This window comes from Neofelis nebulosa, chromosome 3 (assembly GCF_028018385.1).
Source record: "Neofelis nebulosa isolate mNeoNeb1 chromosome 3, mNeoNeb1.pri, whole genome shotgun sequence".
NCBI lineage: Eukaryota > Metazoa > Chordata > Mammalia > Carnivora > Felidae > Neofelis > Neofelis nebulosa.
This window is the reverse complement of record NC_080784.1, coordinates 145,638,241-145,653,613: the sequence shown is the minus strand read 5'-3', so window position 1 is coordinate 145,653,613 and position 15,373 is coordinate 145,638,241. Positions and strand designations below refer to the sequence as shown.

General features: G+C 40.9%; 1 protein-coding gene across 4 annotated transcripts in view; it reads right to left on the bottom strand.

Moving 5' to 3' along the window:
- Nucleotides 1-15,373, bottom strand: part of PPEF2 (protein phosphatase with EF-hand domain 2) — a 41,171-nt gene that overhangs the window by 3,168 nt on the left and 22,630 nt on the right. For 3 of the 4 annotated variants that reach the window (XM_058722252.1, XM_058722251.1, XM_058722253.1), the window contains 9 exons: nt 14,762-14,928; nt 14,260-14,296; nt 14,020-14,169; nt 10,098-10,481; nt 7,867-8,052; nt 6,620-6,762; nt 3,234-3,340; nt 1,749-1,912; nt 937-1,024 (listed from right to left, as the gene is read on the bottom strand). In XM_058722252.1, the coding sequence (XP_058578235.1) occupies nt 937-1,024; nt 1,749-1,912; nt 3,234-3,340; nt 6,620-6,762; nt 7,867-8,052; nt 10,098-10,481; nt 14,020-14,169; nt 14,260-14,296; nt 14,762-14,928 (1,426 nt within the window). The remainder of the gene's footprint in view (nt 1-936; nt 1,025-1,748; nt 1,913-3,233; nt 3,341-6,619; nt 6,763-7,866; nt 8,053-10,097; nt 10,482-14,019; nt 14,170-14,259; nt 14,297-14,761; nt 14,929-15,373) is intronic. The other variant, XM_058722254.1, reaches the window with a different exon arrangement.

Below are 15,373 nucleotides of genomic sequence, written 5' to 3'. Positions count from 1 at the left end.
CAGCCCAAAAGTGGAAACAATCTAAATGTCTATCAATTGTTAAATGGATAAACAAAATGTGGCATATCCATACAATGGAATATGGTCCAGCTATAAAGAAGAACGAAGAACTTATATATGCTACAACATGGATGAACCTTGAAAACATTATGCAAAGTGAAAGAAGCCAGACACCAAAGGCCACATATACTGTGTCATTCCATTTATACAAAATGTCCAGACGAGGCAAATCCTTAGAGACAAAAAGTGGATTAATGGTTGCCAGGGCTGGTGTAGAAGGGACAGGGATGGAGAGTGACTGCTAATGGGTATGGGTTTCTTTTTAGGGTGATGAAAGGCTTTATAGTTAGATAGTGATGATGGTTACACAACCTTATAAACATACCAAGAATCAGTGAACTGAATATTTTAAATGGGCACATTATATGGTTTGTGAATTACATCAAAAAACAGGTGGAGAAAGAGTAATGACAATGAAAAAAGCCTTTGGACCATTGGGGGGAAAAGGTGAGGGTATATAAGACCTTCCTATACATTTTTTCATAATTTCTTGTGAATCTGTAATTACCAAAATCAGAAATTTAAAAAGAATATGTTGGGAGTGAGATTGTAAAAAGCCTTTCTGCTCTAGACACTTTTCATTACTTCATGACTATCTTTGATGTGACTATAGGGATATTACATCTTCTAACCACTCTTTTTCCTGAGAAGTTCTCATTCAGTTTGTCTTCATTCTCTTCTGCCCTACCCCTCTTCTATATGGATTGCTCGTATTGTTCAAACACTTTTCTAGTTTCTGCCATTTATAAGCATAATAATTATTTACTTTGTTCCCAAAGTGCTTGAGGAGAGAGCTAAATAGCCAGAAAGGAGACTGAGGCTGGGAGGTAAAGATTTGCTATGGGTCAGAAGTGATAGGATAATACATGCCTTTACCTGAATGATCACTGTCTATGATCCTAAAAATGGTCTCCAGGTTGGATCGGTTTCGATACAGTGTTTCCAGCAAACTTGACTGTATGTTCTACAAAAGAAAAGACATTTTTCTTTCTATATATTATTGTTTAGGCTTGTCCTAATATATAAGGAACACACAATCAACCCTGACAATAAGATACGGTTGAAAAAACTGAAGATATTTTATCCCCAACCCTTTCAGACTACCAAATAGCCCAAGGGTTTAAGAAGTACCTAGACCATGATGAAACTGTTCTAATATTGACCATGGGGATGGTTGCACATACCAGTGAATATACAAAAAACAAACAAACAATGAATTATACACTTTGAATGGATGAATTATATGGTATGTGACTTATACTGAAATAAAGCCATTTAAAAAAGTACTTAGCCCAAGGCCTCACGTACATTAAACATTCAATATGGATTTATTGAATAAATCCTTCTCTTTATTTTAGTGGGAGAAGCAGCATAACGCCAAGGAAGTCAGCAGACCTGGGTCTGAGTCCCAGTTCTACAATTTAGAAGCTTCATGAGAGCTGTTCTCATAGGTATAATGATACTGATAATACTAGCCTCACGGGGTAGGTATTTTGAGGATAAACTGAGGCAGCATATGTAAGTTGCTTAACACAAAATGTGACATATAGAAACCCAACAAATAGTTCCTTTTTCTCATCCATCTTCTTTTTTGGGCTCTCAATATTTGACTATTTCTGATTCAAAGCTCTCCATAAGGAGACTCATGGCCCACAGTGTGCCTTCATCCACCATTTTCACACCATTACCTCACGGTTCAGTTGTTCTTTGGCCAAATCCTCCAGCCAGGACTTGTACTCTAATGTGTTATCCGTTGAGCTGTTCACCAGCTGTGGCCTCAGCATCCGCCATGGCAGTCCTAGATGCAACACAGACTCCACGGCTTCTGCCCAGTCACTAAAGGTAATTAAACCTACAGGAAAGAGCTAATTTGTTGACTTGTCACTTATAAGTCTAGTGTCCTGCCCAGAGTGCATGCCTTTCTATCCTGACATACTTCTTGCTGTCTGTAGGTAATAGAAATAATGGGCACTCTCACTATTTTTGTTGGTCAAGGTCGAGTACACTGGAAACTAGGGTTGCAAGATAAAATACAGAATGCTCAATTAAATATGAATTTCAGACAGACCACAAAGTATATGGCCCAAATATTGCACGGGACATTATTAGACCTTAAAATTGTTTGTTGCCTATCTATAATTTAAATTGAATTAGTAACCCTGTTTTTATTTGTTAACCCTGGGGAAACAATTGAAAAGTCACACAACACTCCCATAAATAATATCCTAAACTTTACACACACGCACACACAGCATTGGTTTTTGTTATGTATATGAATAGATATTATACATATATACGTATATATGTATATACATAGACAGATATTATACATGATTATATATATGAACAGATATATACATTATATATACACATTATATATATATACAGCATTCGTTGTTGATATGTATATGAACACATATTGCTATGTAGTTACAACTGTTACTAATTTTCTAATAAGGCTATGTGTGGTCAATGTATATTAGACATTCCATTAAGTTGAGCAAAGACAAAATTTCTAGCTTTAATAACAGAGCACAGAACAGATACGTACACACTAAATAACAAGAAGCCAAATCACTAACCTTTTGCAAATCTTGGATATGTTCTTCTAACCTTCCAAACCTCTTGCTTTTTGCTTAGTTCTGGCCTTGTCACCCTCCCCTTGACTCCATTTATTTTTACCATCTCCATCTATATTTAGCTACATTCACATTCTGTTAAAAGCTTGGAATTATAAAATTTAGAAAAGATAACTGGAACATTAAGTTGAATAAAATGAAGAAAGTAGTCAAAGAATGTCCTTTGCTTACCTTAGTTCATTATTATTTAATTTTTTTTAATGTTTATTTGTTTCTTAGAGAGAGAAGGACAGAGTGTGAGTGGAGGAGGGGCAGAGACAGAGAGGGAAACACCGAATCCAAAGCAGGCTCCAGCTGTGAGCTCTCAGCACAGAGCCCGATGAGGGGCTCGAACTCACAAATCAAGAGATCATGACCTAAGCCAAAGTCAGGGCTTAACCAACTAAGCCACCCAGGTGCCCCAATTAGTTACCACTAATTCAACAAATATTGATTTGATAATTTCTGCAAGACAGATTTGTTGTTGTTGTTGTTGTTGTTGTTGTTGTTGTTGAGCTTCCTTCTTCTATGAATATTTTATTTTCTGAGTCTTACCAGTTTTATCTGCATCATGCTTCTTAAATTCACCAAGAAGATCTGAGGAATGAGCAAATAACTTTTCCCGCAGAGCTCTCAGAGCTGACTCCTCTACTCTGCTAATCCTGGGACAGGAGATGAAAAGAAACATTTTAAAAAGTTAACATAGAGGAAATAGTGAGGGGTTTGGTTTTGTTTTTACCACATTCCTCCTCTCTCTTTCTTAATGTCTCAACCTTCCTAGAACTCAGTTTCGGGGAGAAGAGCTCAGTTTTTGAACAAAGAGTTTCATCTCTTATTTCTCCCCACTGCCCTCCCACTCCTCCCTGCCATGGACAAACAGGACCTGCTGTGTCCTACCCAGTGCAGAAGAGTGGTTACAGCAAAACTTCTGGAAAAAGACCACCTTTGTGGTAAAGTTAGCTACCTGCACTGCACCTCAGTTTCCTCAAGGGAAAAATAGGGATAAAAATGGTACCTACCTCGGGCCACCTGGGTGGCTCAGTTGGTTAAGCGTCCAATTCTTGATTTCTGCTCAGGTCATGATCTCACTGTTTGTGAGTTTGAGCCCTGCATTGGGCTCTGTGCTGACAGCATGGAGCCTGCTTGGGATTCTCTCTCTCCTTCTCTCTCTGCCCCTCCCCTGCTCTCTCTTTCTCTCTCTCAAAATAAATGAATAAACATTTCTTAAAAATGTACCTACCTCACAGGATTATTGTGAAGATTATAAAAGTAAATTCATATAAAGCACTTAGAAGAAAGCCCAGCACATTGAAAGCACTCAGTAAATGGTATCTTCTAATATAATCATATGCTTTCCTTATAATTTATTATTATGTTAAATAGGCACAAGGCCAGATTTTGAATAACAAAATAACATTAATTTAGTTTTCTCATTCTTATTGGGTCAAAAGGGTAATTCTGGGCATAGCACTTTGCCCAAGTAAGTGTTCAATAAATATCTGTAGTTGAATCAATAAAAGATACAAAGAGATAAAGGTAAATATATACTTTGTCATGCCTCATTTATAGCCATTCTATAAATTATGACCGGATATCCTGTCTTTTCAACGGCTAAAAGTTACACACACACATGTGAGCACATACATGTGCACACACACACAGAGTTTTAATCATGCTTGATGAAAATTTTCCTTGCAGTTTAAGGTGGTTATTGTAATAGACCTTAAGTGGACTCCACCAGACCCCTAGTAGAGTGTGAAGTGCCCAAAACTCATCCCAAATCGTATGGGTACGTGAATTTATTTGTTTTTTTCTGGAGGGAGTTCACTGTTTCATCAAAGGTTAAAAGCAGTATGGGACTCCCTTCTCTCCAAAAGTTAACAAACCACTGGTCTGGCAAAGCATTTAAACTATCTTCTACTAACTTGCAGTCATCAATCATTATCATGCAGGGATGTAGTATAGTGATGCTCTCGGGAGCTGTCTAGATGTATAAGGCTCTCGGTTTCTACATCAAGCCAGAAACATTGAACACTAAGTGCAGAGCTCTGCATGGTTATCTTAATCCTCCAACACCCACTGAAGTAGGTCTGATTATTATCCCATTACAAAGTCAGTAATCCAAGGTCACATAGCTGATACAGGGTAGGACCAGGAATCAATCTTGACCTATTATTGTGAGACATGGGTGTAAACCCAAAGTAAATGGATTCTGAATGAGGGCTCTTCTAAGAAAAAGACATGATCTTGAGTTTATGGACATTGAGACATCAATCATAGATGGTCAGAGACATCTAACGTGTCCACTGCACTCCAGGGAGTTGAAGTTGACGGACAAGTGACTTCTGGGTAAATTGGATGATGTTTACTTGCTTTAATATAATCAATGAATATTTCAAAGAGCTCTTTTTTTTTTAAGTTTTTAAAATGTTTATTTTAAACATTTAAAACATTTAAACATTTTAATGTTTAAACATTTTAAACATTTAAACATCTGTCTCTGAGAGAGACAGAGAGACAGAACACAAGCAGGTGAGAGGCAGAGAGACAGGGAGACACAGAATCCGAAGCAGGCTCCAGGCTCTGAGCTGTCAGCACAGAGCCCAACACGGCTTGAACCCACAACCATGAGATCATGACTTGAGTTGAAGCTAGATGCTTAAATGACACTCAGGTGCCCCTCAAAGAGCTCTTTGATTACATTACTAAAACATACTCTCTATAGGATTCCCTACAGTGACTTCATTTGTAGTGATTCCATATGTACCTAAACCATATGGAATTGTGGTGTTCCAGTTGTCTGGGGCCCACCCCTGGAGATTCCAATTTGGTGGGGCTGCAGAGGCTAGGGCGGCTGATTTTTTTGTAAAGCTCCACAGATGATTCTGCTGCACAGGGGGTTTGACTATCACTTAATGAGTTTAAATTTTCATATAAAACTTCTTGAGTGAGGCTGGCCTTGATTTTTTTAAATAACTTAAGTGTTTAATAACTCTTCATATTTAGTAACTCAAGAGTGATTTAAAATAATGCACTTTTATAGCACTCACACAAGGCAGATGGTAAATATTAGTATGTTCTCTTTCCAGGGTTTATGTCAAACTTGTTTTGATTTCTAATTAGTTCCTCTGATAATTAGAGAAGCTTGCTCAGTAGCACTAAAACTGTATCTGTTGGCAGCTTATATATTCTGGGGCCATCTTCCTGGTAGGAGGCAATCCTGCGTGTCTGTTAAGTATGTGATTTCTGAAATAAGACTGCCTGTATCAAGGCTTGCCTTCACTGTGTTATTAGCTGTGTGACCATGGGCTAGCTGATTTCATCTGTGTTCTTTAACGATCTCTTCTATAAAACTGAAATTAGTATGAATTTCTTAAGTCCATTGTTAGATACTACATATAACTTCTTTATAATAGCACTTAGTGTGTGGTAAGCTCACAACTAAGGTTAGAATTCAGAAGCATCTCAACAGAAGCCATTTAAGAAATATTATATGCTTCCTTCCCAGGGAGAAAAGGGCATTGCTAACAAATGTGTGAACTGAAACCCATCTGTCAAATCCCTTGAAAGCAAAGAACCTTCGGCTCTGGCTTAGGGAGTAACACAAACCCTTTAAAGATGAGAGAAAACAGAAGAGTGGTCCTGGAAAGACTTAGTGGCCTGGTACATGGACTTTACCCAAGATGTGCCCATTGAGAATAACTCCTGCAGGAAACAAATTTGTTACTCCCATTCATGATGGGTCAGTACAGATCTTCAAGTGTATGGAGGAGAAGGAAGAGGCCCCTGCTAGAATGTCTATTGTAGACCTTACTGCTAACAGAGCTACATTTTGAATTTTCACTTAGAATGTGGATAAATGTAATGATGTTTGACATTTCAAAGGCTCCACAAACACCGTCATTCCGGTTTTCGGAAAATCATTCATTAAAAAGTCTTGCCTTTGCCTCATGGTCAGTGTGTGGGTCACCTTGTTAGCTTGATACTGCACGATGTACGGGGTCAGGGCTGGCCCCAGTTTGACATAGGCCCCTCTGTTACTGCCAACTTCATAGTAGTTGGAGGCAGAAAAGATGGTTAACACCTAAATCAAAACAGAGAGAGAAAGGCGTTCAGGTTCGCTGAAGAACTCTTGACTCTCAATCTGATAGGGCCCAACCCAACTTCAGGAGCTGCTCTTCTTTCTTGACCTCACCTACAGATCTTTTAAATTTTTTTTAAAGTCATCAATGCTGGTAGGGCAGGAGTGGTGGCTCCAGTAATAGCAACTTGGATTCTGATAGGACATCCACAACATGTTTTCTTCACATTTTTATCCCAAGTACAATAGCAGGGGTAACAGAAAACACTTCATTTGGTTCAACTTAGAGGCAAGCTGGAACCGATAAATTAGGAAGGGTCATTACAATTGGCAAGCCAGTTATCAAAGCTGGTGTAAGGCCTCAAAGTAGAGTTTCCTACAGAGTACTGTGCCTCCTGAGATGCTCTGTGGAAAAAGTTTCCATTGTCAGTACATTGGGAAATGGTAGACAGTGTATCTCTTCTTGGAGATTTACAAGGAATATAGGAAACTAATGGTTCTCAGAAGTCCTGCAGTAGAGAAACTTGTATAACTGTTTAAACAAACATTTCTCAGATTAGTTGATCTTTTTTTTCCCCCACATGGAAAGCTGTTATTCTCCTGTAGAGTTAGTTTTTGTGGGAATACTCTCATCCTAGTGGCATTGGGCTAGGCTAACATTGTAGGATTAAGATGTCCAAAGATCAGACAGGACGTTAACTACACTCCTGAGAAGACAAACAATCCTGAATCCCTGCCTGGGGCACAGTGCAGAAATCCTGTTACCCTGTACTGTTGTTTGAAATATGTGCCAGTGAGCAGCGTGACTTACAGAATAGAGATATGCCTGGGAAAGCACCAGGCCATATTTCTAGCCACAAGATGGGACAATATCTGCCCCTTTTTCTCCTCTCAGGGTATTGGTGAGTGGTGGTAGCAATCGAATTTTGAGGTTTAAAGAGGCGATGAGAGCCAAGGATAAATAACAGTAAAGGACCTAGTCGCTTTGAGCAAGTGACTAACAAATACAAGACACAGTGGATTGTGGGAAAGCAGGAGCCTGAGCTCATCCAGGCCTGGGAGGAGCAATATGGACTACTCGTGGGCTTCTGCAGATGGCCCACCCACCTTGCGGCTGTGGCAGAACTCATAGCCTTCAGGTTTGCACTCGTGTGAGCGGATCAGGAATTGCAGGTTGTATTTCTGTAGCAACCGTTCTGTCACATTGGGTCCAAAATAACAGCCTCCTCCTCGAACAGTGTTGGCCTTACAGCCCTCCTGAGCCATGGGATCACTCCACAGTATATCTACCACCTGGAGAGACCAAGAGATGGTTTCTTTCCTAAAATCTAGACAGAGATTCAGAGTCATTCCTATGAGAAGAGGAGGGGGAAGAGGAAGAGAAGGAAAAGGAGTAACAGGAGGAGGAAGAAAGGAAGAGGATACAGATATTTGAATAAAAATAAGGGAATAATTTTTTGCATAATCAATGTTTGACATATGTTTATATTTTGAATCCCTGAGGTTTCAGAATCTTTTTATTATTCATGGAATGAGCGTGGGTATGTGCATATTGTTTGACAAGCTTGTACCCACTTTCTTGGAAGTAAGTCTCACGTGAAAGCTCAACACGTAAAACAGATTAAAAGGGAACTGCTCCAGGGGCGCCTGGGTGGCGCAGTCGGTTAAGCGTCCGACTTCAGCCAGGTCACGATCTCGCGGTCCGTGAGTTCGAGCCCCGCGTCAGGCTCTGGGCTGATGGCTCGGAGCCTGGAGCCTGTTTCCGATTCTGTGTCTCCCTCTCTCTCTGCCCCTCCCCCGTTCATGCTCTGTCTCTCTCTGTCCCAAAAAATAAAATAAACGTTGAAAAAAAAAAAAATTAAAAAAAAAAAAAAAAAAAAAAGGGAACTGCTCTGGTAGATGCTTTGATCAGAGCCAGTTGTCTTCAGTGAGCCCCAGTGCTCCAAGCTCCTGGACATTTGCCCCAAAGAGAAGGCAGACATCTGGGCCTGGCAATACAATCTCTCCTCCAGCATTCACAGGTATCAGGTGTGGTCCTGAGAATGTGCAATCAAATGCTTCATTTCTTAAAGTAATGTCAGCATTAAAAAAAAATTTTTGTTTGATGTTTATTTATTTTTGAGAGAAAGAGAACACAAGTGGGGGAGAGGCAGAGAGAGAGGGAGACACAGAATCCGAAGTAGGCTCCAGCCTCTGAACTGTCAGCACAGGGCCCAACGTGGGGCTCGAACTCACGGACCAGGAGATCATGGCCTGAGCGGAAGTCGGACACTCAACCAACTGAACCACCCAGGCGCCCCTCAGCATTTGCAAATAAAAAATTAAAAAAATTATTTATTTATTTATTTATTTATTTATTTATTTATTTATTTATTTATAAATTTCCATTCTAAGTTGATGTTGAAGCCCAGATCGATAGTGCAGGGAGAACGTAGCCTAAACTCACCATCTCTCTCTCTGAGGTTTCCAGCCTCAGAGTCAGCTGTGACTCCTCTTTCTCGCCACCCTCCATCTGGTCAATCAGCCCATTCTGCTAATTTTAGCTCTAAAATAATTCTGAATTCCTTTTCTTTACTGGATGAACCATTAAAAAAAAAAAACCTGCCATTTTTATAGGTCAAAAATGGTCGAACACCAGCAAGTTCACATCGTTGTGCTAACACTACTACACAAACTCACCACATGGATTACAAGCTTCCCTGCCACAGTCTTGCCCCAGTGAAATGTGCCCTGCATTTGGCTGCCAGAGTCATAGTTAGGCAAACACCATGAGTGCCTACTCTGTATTTGTTTTCCTTCTTCTTCCTTGTTAACAGAACTCTGATGAGGTGTTTGAGGTGGCACTGTGCCTAGCAAAATATGTGCTTTCCCAGCGTCCCTTGCAGCGAGGGGTGGCCATAGGACACATCTCTGGAGATCTTAGAAAAGCCTTTATTTGCCTGATAACAGAGAAGGACAGAAGTTGCTGACCTAACCCTTTTGGCCTTGAGCTACAATGGCCATCTTTCTGACACACGCAACACAAAACATCATAAAATAGCACCCAGGAAATCATGGCTTACCTTCCTACCCCAACGATGCTAGGTCACTAAACCAAATTTGCTCAGGCAATAGAGTCCATCGGCCACATCACCCTGTGCTCTTTCAAACTCTAAAACATATGAGCCATTAAGCAAATACTAATGTTCTTCTGGGGGTGTTCTAACCACAGGGGGAGAGTGAAGGAGGTGGGAAAAAATACCCCGAATTTACATGGAGGGAAGCGGCTCGATCTGTTTTTTAAAAGCCCCTCCGGAAGACGGCCACATTCCAGGGGGCAGCACCCGGTCACAACCCACCTGCCTCCACTCCTCCTGCGTGGGCTCCAGCGGCTCCTCTGCTCCTGAATCCGCTTCTGGCTCGCACGGCGAGGCCTCCTCCTTCCCCCAGCTCACCGGGAAGCCTGCTTGCTGCCAGCACCTGTCCAGCTCCAGGTCCACGGAGCGCCGCACCTGCCGGGCTAGCTCCTTCACGTCCCGGGGGGCGCCGCAGGGAATGCTGGACGAGCGGCCGGCTCTGTGCGCCTGGAGGGAGCCCAGGCGAAGGGGCGAAGCGGGGAGAGAGCGGCTCTGGGGGAGAAACCACGGGGTGGGTCTCCCTGCGGAGCTCTTCTGGTTGGCTTCCTCCTTCTTCACCTGTTTCCCGTTCTCCTTTCTCGTTTTGTGCCTCATGGTGGAAACAATCTAAAAATGTCCAGAGAAGACAAAGATGTTGAGTTGTTCTTGGGGCAAGAACAGGGAAGGACACTCAGAGAGGGTCAGCAGAACCTGAATGATATTTCGACAGGCATCAAGATTGAGTAGCAGGGAACAGAGGTGTTCTCTAACTTTGGATAAGCACTGGATGACTTCCCAGGCAGCCCCAGCCCCTGGCCATAGAGAGTGAAAGGCCACCAAATGTAAACAGAGTCATAACCCCCTCTCCTCATCGTGTTGCAACTCATAGTGAGGGCCAGACCGTCAGTCCCCTTTTGACCCCCAGATAACTTTATTTCAAGGAAGTTGTTAATCTATCCCCCAGAGGCATCCCTAACTTTGATTATTAAGGAGAATAATCGTGTTACTATGTATCGGGCCCTTGGTAAATAGGTGCTATCCTGGGTACTTATCATGAATTCACTGATTAGCTCTCAGGTCGCCACCATGAGATTGCATCCTCATTTTTAGTTTTACGTGAATTAACCGATTAGCCCTCACACTCCTTTGAGATAGCATCCTCATTTACAGTACAGATAAGAAAACTGAGGTGCAGAGATACTAAAACATTACCAGGACTGAACCCAGAAATCTGACTCCAGAGCTCCTACTTTGTGTTTTCCTCCCAAGTGGTTCCTGGACTTGGTACAAATGGCCTCGTCACCCCTCCCCAGAGCTTTGCAAACTACTGGGAAGTCAGCTTTTTGCTAAGCTCCAGAAAGCAAACTGTTCTTTAGCATTCTTTCCCCAAACTTCCTACTTCTCCTGTTTACATAATTAAATGTGATTCTTCCCATGAGATCATCTGCTTTATCGTGACTTGCTGTCTCTACCTCCATACATAGACATAGACGCAGCAGAACAGAATATTTGAATTAAAAAAAAAAAAATAAGGTGCCAGACATCACGCAGACTAAGAGCTGGTTTTAGGTCCCTTGGGCACCTTCTCTTCCACAAAGAACACGAAAGGGTTGAGATTATGGAGAAGCAGAAAGGGGATTTATAATGAAGGTTTTGGAGGAAGCTGTTGAAAACGTTGCAGGCGTCCCCTCCCCCACCTCTTCCAAGGAGCTATCCTTTCCCCCTTCCAACACTGAGTTTTTGGGTGCAGGGACACAGAACTCATCTTTTAGTCACCAGACCCCAAAGGGCCATAGGCAGACCTTGACAAATAGGACTTGAATCCAGAAACCTTGGGCTTTGAACTGGATGCAATCATTGGATGAGACCTGAGAGTAGACTCCATTGGGGAGGGGATGAGCGGGGTGTGCATGAAAATGTGGGGAGCAACAGGGGCAGACTAAGGTAGTGTGTGGCTACCCTACCATCTGTCTACTCTTCTTCCTTAGCAATAGAAACCCAGATTCTTACAGATACCACCTAGAATGAGGACTACACTTGCCAACCTGCCTTTCAGCTAGATGTTAACATATGACAAAATTCTGAACAGAAATAGGAACAAAAATTCTGTATACAACTGAATGTCCTTAGAGGGAAGAAACATGCCTTTCTTCTACTTTCTAAGTTATGCTGCTAGAATATGGTTGTGATGGCTGGAGCTCAAGTAGCCACGTTGGGCCATGATGTAGCATGGTAGAGCAACAAGAGAGCAGAACACTGGGCCTCTAGTGACTTTGTGGTATTACTACCAGCCCTGGACTGCTTGCTTCCAGTGTTTATTTACAGAAGGAAGAAATAATCACAAGCCATTGTTGTTTGAAGTTTTCTGTGACTTCAGCCAAATGTAGTTAATACTATTTCCACTTACTGAGTACAAATTTTGTAAGGCACATGCACATATATTTTCATTTAATCCTCACAACATCTATGATACAATCATTCACTCTCCTATTGTATAGATTCAGAAACTGAGGTTACAGTAGGTTAAATAACTTTTTCAAGGAATTATAACTATAAGTAGCAGGAAAAGAATTTTTATCCATTTCTAGCCTATCCAACCACTCACCATACCTACTCAAGGAAAAAAGAACACAGTTCCATACTTCAGTATCTGTGTGTCAGAGACTACCATTCTCCCCCATCTCTTTTCCCCTTCTTTGTCATAGGAATGGAAACCCTAGCTTTTGTGCTAGGCATGTGGCCAGCCAGCCAGAAGACTGCATTTCCAGCCTCCCTTCCAGCAAGGAGTAGTCATGTAACTACTTTCTGAACAATGGGATGAGAGCAGAAGAGATGTATACAACTTCTTTCCTGTGTCTTTAAAGGGCAGGGATATTCTTCCCCTCTTCCTCCCTCTATCCTATTGCTTGGAATACAGATGTGGTGGCAGGCCATCTTGGCCTATAAGATGAGGGCTCAGGAAAGACACACTAAGGACAGCAGAATAACAAGACATAAGGAGGCTTGGTTCTTGGATAACCTAGTAAAACACAGCTGCCATATCAGCCAAGTGCTGCATGTTCCCAGATTCAAATCCAGTCTGTCTGATTCCAAAGCCATGCTCTTTCATTTATGTCTCATATCACAAAGACTTGTGTATTAATTAGAGTTGCCCAGAGCACACTAGCTTGTGTAGCAATTGCTTAGGCAAATGTTGTCAAAGATGTCGTAGTAGGGATTCCTGTGTTTTGGAAAGGGCAGCTGGGAGTTCAGAAGCCATAAGACACCATTCAATTGTTAAAAATCTATGATTAAAAGAAAATAGAATTCTTGTTTTCTAAATTTTTACTTCCAAAGTGAAACAGAAAATAGAGACGTATTAATATGGGAGTATAATGCATTCTGCCTCTCACTCCCTCCTCCTGCTGGTTATTGTAAATTTCTTTAGGGCAGGCACCATCTCTGGTTATCTTTGTATCACCCCTACCACTTCCTTTGCACATAGTAAGCACTTTAACCATAGTTGTTGAGTTTAATTCGAAATTGATCATCATTTTTCTGTCTGCCAATAGCATCCTCCCTGAATGAAGTATGCACTTAAAACATTTGTTGAGTTTAACTGAATTATTTGAGAGGTAGAGGCTCTTCAGGTACACTGAATGGGGGTGTTTATTAGAATTGTCTAGGTCAGGGATACCAAATAGATGGCTCTAGCTGCCACTCCCCACTATCATGTCCATAGAAACATCACTAATGGATCGTAGCACACTTGCTCCTTGAGCCCAGATGTATATTCCTTGTTTGTTTGTTTAATCTTTTAATGTTTATTGATTTTTTAGAGAGAAAGAGAGAGAGAGACAGAGCACAAGTGGGAGAGGGGCAGACAGAGAGGGAGAACAGAATTTGAAGCTGGCTTCAGGCTCTGAGCTGTCAGCACAGAGCTCAAACCTACGAACCTTGAGATCATGACCAGAGCTGAAGTCAGACACTTAACCAACTGAGCCACTGAGGCGCCCCTCATGGCTTCCTTAACAGCCCTTATTAAGTCACCTGGAGTCAGCATGCAAAATGACATTGACTTTATGTAGGCAGTGACTGGGTTAAATTATTATGAACTGGGTTGTTATTACTATGAACTGGGTTAAATTATGGTGAAATATGCACTATTTCATTACTTGGCCAGTACCTTGTGCCTGTCTAGTTTAGCCAAGAGCTCCAGGTCGGTCATGTCTGACACTCCGCCATGAAGAATCAGGACCTTCTCATCAACCAGAGTGGCCAGAGGAAGCCAACAGAAAACATCTTTCAGTATTTTTAGTATTTTCTTGCCATGTGTCTGAAAAATGATATTAAGAAGATAATAATTTTCAAGTGATACACTTAACTTATCTGAACTAAGAAAAACTTGCTTTTAAAGGCAGCATACCTTATATTTATGCATCACTTCCTTGGTAAAGCCGTATCTAGATTTAGAAGCAAAACTAGATATTAAATTTAATGACAACACTTATGGTATAATTGAATTTTTATAAGAATTCATATACTATATACATATACCCAAATATATAGAAAAGAGACTGAGGAATAATTGCTAAATGTTTACAATTATAGCATTAACTCTGGGTCAAGAAATCAGGGGATATTTTAACGTTCTTCCTTTTGTTTATCTGTATTTCTTAGTTTTTCTACAGTGAGTTTTATTGTTCATATGATAAAGAGTACGGATATGTGGAAAAACGTTTAATGGTTTTATTAAAAGTAGGATAATATGTAGGTTTGTAAAAAATATTTTAATGTTACATATTGTGTATTCCTTTAAAAAATTGGAAATCTACTTGAAAAGGTACCTAACAAATAAGAAGTTCTAACAAAGTAATTTTTCAATCACAAGTAAACATCAAATCCCCAAGTGTGTTTGAGTTTGTTACCGTAAGTTCACCAAATGGTCCTCATGGTTTCCTCGATTAAGATGGAACTCTTTTGGGTAAACCAACATGAAGGCAAAAAGAACCATCAGGATCTCTACTGAATCCTTGCCTCGATCAACGAAGTCACCATTGAAGACGTAGGCCCTCTCTGGTGACGGGAGGCCATTCTTCCCAAAAAGAAGACAAGTCCAAGAAGTGGCAACAAAGGAAGGGAACAGGAAATCAGGTCAAGCCAATGGGCATTTGACAGTTACGTCAGATTGAACACCAATTCTGTGCTTTCTGGCTCTTCTCCAAATGTGAATTGTCAATAAAAGATGGAAGTATTTTTTTATTGGTCTTACATTTTCTTTCTAGCGTGCTCATCAAAATGAGTGCTTTATACAAAGCCAGAGTTTTGCCATATGGTATGTGCAAAGGACACCAAGCTTGTGATCCAAAAGCCAGTTTTAAATTCTGGCCACAATATCTTTAGTAATAATAACAATAGCTGTCAGTTTCCCCAGAATTAAAGGATACAATAAGTGGGAAAATGCTTTGGGAAGCACAGTATATATGTAAAGTAATATTACATTAATAGGACATTCATGTATGCTGTTACACATTCTACAT